This window comes from Pollicipes pollicipes, unplaced genomic scaffold (assembly GCF_011947565.3).
Source record: "Pollicipes pollicipes isolate AB1234 unplaced genomic scaffold, Ppol_2.1 Scaffold_3447;HRSCAF=4054_pilon_pilon_pilon, whole genome shotgun sequence".
Lineage (NCBI taxonomy): Eukaryota > Metazoa > Arthropoda > Thecostraca > Pollicipedomorpha > Pollicipedidae > Pollicipes > Pollicipes pollicipes.
The window spans coordinates 13,616,081-13,624,419 of NW_023596297.1; the positions used below are offsets into that span (position 1 = coordinate 13,616,081).

General features: G+C 46.9%; 1 protein-coding gene across 1 annotated transcript in view; it reads left to right on the forward strand.

Moving 5' to 3' along the window:
• The window catches only part of LOC119092157 (plexin-B), a 34,859-nt gene extending 28,300 nt beyond the window's left edge, over positions 1 to 6,559 (forward strand). Inside the window, exons 6-9 of the mRNA XM_037215133.1 lie at positions 2,826 to 2,958; positions 3,739 to 3,826; positions 5,787 to 5,994; positions 6,389 to 6,559. Of these exons, the coding sequence (XP_037071028.1) occupies positions 2,826 to 2,958; positions 3,739 to 3,826; positions 5,787 to 5,994; positions 6,389 to 6,559 (600 nt within the window). The remainder of the gene's footprint in view (positions 1 to 2,825; positions 2,959 to 3,738; positions 3,827 to 5,786; positions 5,995 to 6,388) is intronic.
• The last annotated feature ends 1,780 nt before the right edge of the window (positions 6,560 to 8,339 follow it).

The window sequence follows — 8,339 nt, forward strand, 5'->3', positions numbered from 1 at the left end:
CCCTTTTGGATACGAGTCCAGCGTTCTACCACTGAGCTAACCGCGAGTGAGAGGATTTCATTGTTGGACTCTGATCCTGTTCATCTCTTGGATATTTGGGAATTTTTTCGCAGAATTGGGGGCCCTTTTGGACTGATGTCGATGTTCCGCTTACTGATATGGTTGCTGGCATATGTCATGGCAGTCAAAGTGGTGGATGTCTGCCGAAAGGCAGAAATTTGGACCAGCGTAAAGCAGCCAAAGCAGCCAAACAAAGATAGCAGGAGCGGTGTCATAACTTTGAGCGTTTATCAGAAAACATCAGAAGAATGAATGAACAATGCAGCACGAAAGTCTGCGGAAGGTGCTGAATGCACCTTAAGCAACTCGAAGAATGACTACCAAAATCAGGCCACCGACACCTGAGGAACATACGAAGAGCTGTTTTTTGACATACCTACCATGCAGTTGTGGCAGTTCGTGCCAAGGCGAAACAAGTCGCTCCCTGCCGGTCACAATGGAAGAGCAGAGAATGGCAACCATCCGGGTTGAGACGTTCCTATCTGAAAAGACAGAGCATGCATGGGCAGCAGAGAGATGAAGGAAGCATTGGCTAACAATCAGACCGCTGTCCTTCCAGTTAGCCTAATTGTAGAATTCTAGAATGCTAGTTATCACAATTCTTCAGTTTGAGTCTCGCTGTAAGCAAGACAATACCTGATTTCTTGATTTTTCGGCATCATGAGCACAGAAACGCCATGCCTACCGCTATCGCCTTTTAATCACCAGGTGATACTGGTTAAGCGACGTTATCAAGCAAACAGGTTCTGTCGTTAAAATAGGAATTTTCAAGCCGTGCTTATGTTTGCTTGGTGACGGAGTTTAACCAGTACCTAAAAGTATATTGCAAGTCGATAACTGTCAAATAAGAGGAAGAGGAGCTCTTAACTCATAACGGTTTGAACCTCAGCTATTCCAAATGCAAAATTTGGATTGTGACGCGTACGTAGCTGAAATCCGACTGGCATCGAGTCTTTTCTAGGCTCAATAGCTCCGTTTACATAGGGTTGCCAGCTGTCGCCACCTTGTCGAGGATGTTAGAAGAACATCGAAATTATATCAAACCGTGGCGAAATGTAACAGACATAACCAGAATAAGCGCAGCCATGGTGGCAAGGACACCTTAGCCGCGCTTACAAAGCATATCAGAAATGTTTTCACGAACGACGCGATTGGCACGAAGCTAAGCATACGAGCCGACCAGCATCAGCGCGTCTTAAATGGGACGATGCGTTCTCAGAACACAAAGTTTCAATTCCCCATATTGTTTTCAGCTGCGTTAGATCTTCGACACGTTCTTGACGGCAGCTCAACCTATCGCTGACACTCACAATGAAAAAGTCGCAACATAATCTCACAAGCAACCGCCCGCTCCACGAGAGATCCACAAGGTTCAAGGTTTGTAATTAAGGTGTCTGGACGTACTCCACGGCTCTATGTCGAGAGGCGTGCAAACTCAGCTATAACCTGAGTGCCAGTGTTGAGCTGACCTGTTGCCATAAAAGCGCTGCTAATCGAACGCATTTCAAAACTACGCGGGTAAGTTGAAGCCTTGCGTTTGATATACGCCTCGTTTCATACCGGCTGACGCGCTAACGCTGGCGAGCGCATATGCTTAGTTTGTCGAAGTTTTGTGCCAATCTGATAGCATTTCTGAGATGTTATGTAAATGTGGCTAGTAATAGCCAACGACGGTAACTGATAAAAACGGTGTGCGCACATCAGTAAATGGCACGCGGACGGGAGCCGGGGCAATTTGTCCAGCCATAATTTTTACCATTAGCTCATAATTATAATTAGCTCATAATCATAATTAGCTGCAATGTTACTTGGCGCCACAGTTTCATACGAACTGCCGAGCTGCAAGTTCAGGAAATGAAAGAACCAGATGCGAGCAGGCGTACGACACACTGGATGTCTGAGTTTGCCTACGCATGTCTACTTACGACACACCGGATGTCTGAGTTTGCCTACGCATGTCTAATTACGACACACTGAATGTCTGAGTTTGCCTACGCATGTCTACTTACGGCACACTGGATGTCTGAGTTTGCCTACGCATGTCTAATTACGGCACACTGGATGTCTGAGTTTGCCTACGCATGTCTACTTACGGCACACTGGATGTCTGAGTTTGCCTACGCATGTCTAATTACGACACACTGGATGTCTGAGTTTGCCTACGCATGTCTACTTACGGCACACTGGATGTCTGAGTTTGCCCACGCATGTCTAATTACGGCACCGTGAGTGGCTGTTGGCATCCTACCGAGCGCTCACTCTTGATGGGCAGATCGTGTGCCTCGTAGACTCATGCCCCTCAAACACTCTGCGTGGCCACTTGCTGGGTCATACAAAGCATAGGATTGCCAGCGTATTCTTAATGACTGGGCGAAAACCAAAAATTAGGGGGTTGGCGCAGGTAAAATTGTGAAAATGCTGGGTGAGATACATGTGCCCATCCTGCTATGCGATGCGTTGCTGGATAAAGCTACTCTCACTTTTGTAGATTTCACTTAGGGCTGTGGTCTTGCTGAGCTCAGCTGATGGGATCGAAATTTGATAGCCGAGCTCATCCACAAAGTGGTTCAGATCTGAAAAATGTCATACGATTGGCATTCTAAGTTGAGATGCTGTCTGAAATGGAAAGCAGGGCAATATTGCGAGGTTTGCGCCAATCACTGTCCTAGCTATACCGCAGCTACACGGCCACAACTGCAGGCAAATTATCTAGCCCAGTCCCAACGTGTGCTCCGCCCTAACCCTAGCATGTGCTCCCTCGGCAGGGGTGCCACCGGATCTGCCTGCAGCTGCAGATAGTGCGCGCGTGCGGCTGCCACCACACCCTGTACCCGCTGACATTCACCGCGAAGGGCAGGCGGCAGGCCATAGGAGAGGCGTGCGACCTCAGCTATAACTGTGAGCGGCCTGACCAGCGGCTTGTCTGGGCGGATAACGGTTTCAGCGAGGCAAACTCAGTGTGTGTGGGGGGGGGGGGGGGGGAAGGATGAAGACCCACGCACAATATTGGCGTGTTTTGGTCATCAGCTTCGTGTCTGGAGCCCGAATCATAATTCACCCCGAGGTTGTTTTCGGTGTGTCGCAAAACGCGGGTAGGGAGTGCGACAAATGTGAAACAACATTGCGTCGTGTATGTGGCTATTTTGTTCCCCTCGGCAGAGACGCTTAATCAATGCTCAATGCGTTTCTTTCTGATAGCATGACATACGATGACATATCGTCATATGGTGTAATTAGTTCTCCGCAATTGTACTCGCTGTTTGCGTTAAATAACGTTAGTACCTCTGGAAAATATCAGGCCGGACCAAAACATCAGTAATTGATCAGACCTCCTCCATACACTGTAGCAGTAATAGATCAAACTTGCGAATAGTAGCTGTGCTCCAGCTTGATATTTTAAGTGGCGCGCTTCCGCGACGTACATTTACGCCCAGCAGCAGCGGTTTAAGTATACGATGACACGCAAACTACGGGACATTGGACTGCTCAAGCGAATGACCACGCCAATGCCGTTGATGTTTTCCCCCCACATCCATCCATTCATTCGTCTTGGTCCTTGCACTTTGCGCGCCGATTTGACGTTGGGACGTGACAACGGCGTCCAGTATAGTCGCTCCGGCTTCGACCCTCCACCCAGCGTGAAGTGAGACCTCTCACAGATCTCCTCTCCGCATGCAGCACTGGACAACAACTGCACGGAAGCGGTAGTGAATAGTATGAGCACAGACGCCAGCTCTACGGACTGTGGATGTTCGGCCTCCTGCGAGTGAGTCAGCGACGATCGTGGCAGTCGATTTTTGCTCCTCGGCGCTTGCAACCAGCATCATGCTATATATGCAACAGGTGATGCTAAACAGTTCAGATTGTTGCGTTACGAACGTGGGATAAATGTACTGAATTGTCGACGCTATATTAAGCTGGTTATACCTTTGGTATACCCAGCTTGACTTTTGTGTGCGTTTGACATTTTATGCATGTGGCCTTTTACACATTTAACCTTAAAGCGGCTTAGATCAAACGTATTTACGAGGGCAAATATTTATCATATCTGACATATGTTGGGCATACACGTTACGACGGTGCGATAAACATTCAGCGCAAATTTCTAACTTTTTGTATTATTGGTATTCGAAACCATGAGAAAGTTCTGTGCCAGACCAAACGAGGTTACAAAGCGCTGCAGTGTATTGAAGCAATCATGTGTACGGCTTACACAAAGCAGTGGAAGGCTGAACAGGCACATCCAAACTGTACCAGGCATATATTGCAACTTTCTTCACAACTCACATGCAAATGTAAGGCAGCTCAGATGATGCTTGTAGGCAGAAATAAGTCAAGGTCGCTACCCTGCTCGACTTTTGGAACATAAGTTTTGCTTGCCTGCAAGCATTTTCTTCAAAAACCACAACGAAAACCATGTTAAAAGGTACTTATCTGTTGTACATTTATCAGATCCAGCGCGACCTTCGGCCAAGAAATTCCTCAAGGTTGCTGGTATGTTGGTCAAAATCATGGTTTATAATTTTTGATTATCAGGGCTGCAGCTTCTTTGCAATCATGTCAAAAGGGAAAAATAAATGTTCAATAGGTTAGTGGTCATTTGACCGCGGTTTCCTCGCAATTCGGTGCAAAATAAAACATCTACCTTAAACTCAAGGCTATTTTTCAACCAGAGGACTTCATCAAACCCGATTAAGTGTTATAGCAGATAAACTGATGCAATGGTTTTGCAGCAATACTGCTGCAATACAGCCTGCTGCAATACTTTTACGTGTTGAGGAATATTTCGAAATCCAACATTTGGTTGGACGTAGATCTTTCCTTTTTAGACATACTATCAGGAAACCGTGGTTAAGTGATCATAAACTTACTTAAAATTATGTTGCTCGCAACAGCACTGAAACAAGTCACCAGCCAAAATCTGCCTTAAATCAAATGTTGAACATGATGGAAATTAACAATTAACATGGTACAACTGATATTTAGTTCAAGAAGGTCTTACCTATTCATATAAAAACAAGGAAATCACGGTCAAATGGCTTCCAAAAATTCAGTGATTGTTTTGCTCCTCGCAAAAGAGCTGAAAAACTACTATAATGAGGCTTATGTGATGGAGCGCAGTAAAGCATTCTTGCAGATGCAGGTGCGATTATTCCTGTATAAAAGGGCAATGGGACAGTTGACCTCTGATGACCTGCTCCACCACTATCAGACGAAATCAGATCGGAAAAGCGCTGACTTTAATTTCAATCGCATATATAAAACAGACAAAGAGCACATTCCAACTGCCAGCAAGTGAAATGTGCCGTCGATTTGGTGGGAAACCTGACTTACCTCACATTCATAAAGGGGCCATTGATCATGACCTATTCACAAAAGCGCTGAAAATAGAGAGGACGGGCAGAGACGTCAAAGTCAGCTACTGAATAATTTAGCACAGTATGTTTAATGGCTACCAAGCTATTAAAAAAGCTACAGGGGGCTGTCAGCCACCCCTCGTTGGGCGATGGTTAAGATATAACCTGATATTGCCCATCTCTTTGCCAATAAGACATTACTCGATCACCACATATTTACAAACACGTCAGGTGGATATGGTGCAACTGATGACCATTTCATCGTAATGAGCAATAACCACTTTTATATCAGGCGGTGCAGCGCTGCTTTTTTAACCGACTCGTGGTCCCGTGTGCCGAGCGATGACACAGCCCGCTTGCGTCCGCCAGTGAACGGGATCATCAGCCGCAGTTGTCCGTCGCCTCGTGGCCACAGGGCAACTTCCTCACCTCAATTCTTGAGAGGATCGCCTTCGCGTCCACCAGCGACAGCCTGAGCGAAGAGGCAATGTTGCAGTGGGCGCTCCAGTTCTCGAAGCTGAACGTCTACTACCGAGACATCAGCAGTGATGTTATCGAGGAGAGTCCGATCTATACGGTGCGTGTAGGGCAGCAGCCCTGCTACCTGCAGACAGGGGCTGGTATGCACGTGCATTCAGCACGTTTTGTTCCAGGTGGAATACTCACTCTTGGTGCACAAAACTTGTACCTTGTCATTTAAAAAAAAACAGGAATACGAGCGCGGTTGCCTCGATTTGTTTTCAAGTTGCTTACAGCGTTCCTGGCGAAAGCCTGAGAGTTAGCAAACAAGCATGAGTCAAATGAAATGAAAATGGAATGTGAGTAAAGTGGAACTACAACAGACTACTACAATCGCTGTTGGCAAAAAGTGTAATAGGTTCGCGAATCGAAACGGTTTACGTGCCCACATGCATGCCGTTGACCTCAGCTAAGATTGACCGCAACTAACAGAAATGTCCCTTCTGTTTTAGTACACCACTTTGATCGGCAGTCTGGGTGGTGCTCTTTCTCTCTACCTCGGCATTGCACTGATCCTGCTGGTAGAAATACTGGAGTACCTATTCTTCATGGCCGTCAACACGCTCCTGTTTATGTGCGGACGCCGTGAGGACACGGGGCAGAAAAATAGCACAGGCAAGTGATCGGCAGGCCGTAGTGATCATTTCAGAGGTCAAGCTCTGAAGCTTTATGTGAATTTGAAATTGTTGAATATTCTTGCGCGAACGTAACGCTTTTTAACGCCCCAAATTTGTACTTGTCTTTGGCTTTGGGGTTTTACACTGAATGGCTTTTAATGTAGGTAATAATGCCGAAAATATTGCGCGAATATGGTGTCTATATTGTTGGGGCGTGCCCGAGTACAACAGCGAATGTACCAGGCGCAAACCGCTGATCACACAGGTCATAAGGGTGAGCATTGCCAGGTGCAAATCGCTGATCACACAAGTAATAAAGGTAAGCATTGCCAGGTGCAAACCGCTGATCACGCAGGTCATAAAGGTGAGCATTTCCAGGTGCAAACCGCTGATCATACAAGTCATAAACGTGATCACTGCCAGGTGCAAACCGCTGATCACACAGGTCATAAAGATGATCATTGTCAGGCACAAACCGATGCGCCTTACAAGGGCAGCCAATGGGCGCGGTTGTCTCGAAGGGGGCAGCACCGTAGTGTCTAAAAGATGGCAGCCGCATGTCGTTATTATGGAACAGCTATAATTTACAGCTTAGCCTTTAATGCGAGTCTATTTTCATCGTTTTATTTTAATGCAAATAGCTCTAGGCATTGTAAAAAATGTTGTGGGTGGTGACTTATCAGTTGTGTATCCAAGTAGGTTGAAGCAGCTTGGGGCAGCAAACTAAATGCCTGCGCTAATGTTGTGAGCTATGGGGAAACATGCTGACACATTTCGAGCATTCCCGTCGTAGGGCTACCACATCTAAGAAACGCTATCGCGACCGAGGAAAAACGGTCAAGGACATTGCCGTCGTGTCTGACGTAGTGCATGATTCTTTAGGCGTGAAAAATGGCGTGGCTTGGCGTGGACGTGTACGGCATCAATCAACAAGTTTTGAAAGACATTGGTCATTGTCTAGTGGAGCATATGAAGTCACTAAGCTTTCGCGCCCTGACATGACTTCAGTTGCGGGGGCTGCGCAGATTTTGTAATCAAATGCCTTGGGGTTGACGGAGTGACAAGTCTGGAGTTAGACGCCTGGAGCTCTGTCAACTGAGTTTCTTATCGTAAGGAGCTGATGCCGTGCCGCCTAAATGGAACATTCAGATCAACGTGTTGCGAAAAATGCAGCTAAATGGCCATCAAATATTTAGGCTGCTTTTTGCTCCGAATCGGACCAGCGTAATCTTTGTATATATGTGCTCACTCCAGTTTCGACATGAGTAATGACATTTTGCCTTAATGGCATAAGAAAGTGTTACCTTAAGCGTAAGCAAATAGCCTACTGCTACACTAATCCGATTGCTGCAAACCACAGCTAATGATCATAACGACACGTTTCCCCCGTCCGCGCCGATAACCTTCATGTTTCATGGCCGGTCCTTGCTCGCGAAGTGTAGCAGGGTGCATGATCACTCACCCCAGGAACACGCCATGCCAACAACTTTTTACAGCCATTTGAAAATTGACGCAGTCGACAATCGGTCCTCAGGGCGCGTGTTCCGGGCGACAGAGCCGACCTGGAAGATAGCCGTCAATGAGCAAGGCAAGATCCTGTACTGAAGATCCACCCAGCGCGGATCAAGAGGCTCTCCCCACAACCACGGCGCAACAAACGGCAAACGGACGCTACCCGAAGGGAAGGAGGATTCTGGACGGATACACGGATGATAAAGGCTTGACGAACGGACTCTTCTCAGGAGATATGCGAGTTATGGTGCGCGGAGAAACGCAACGTTAGCGG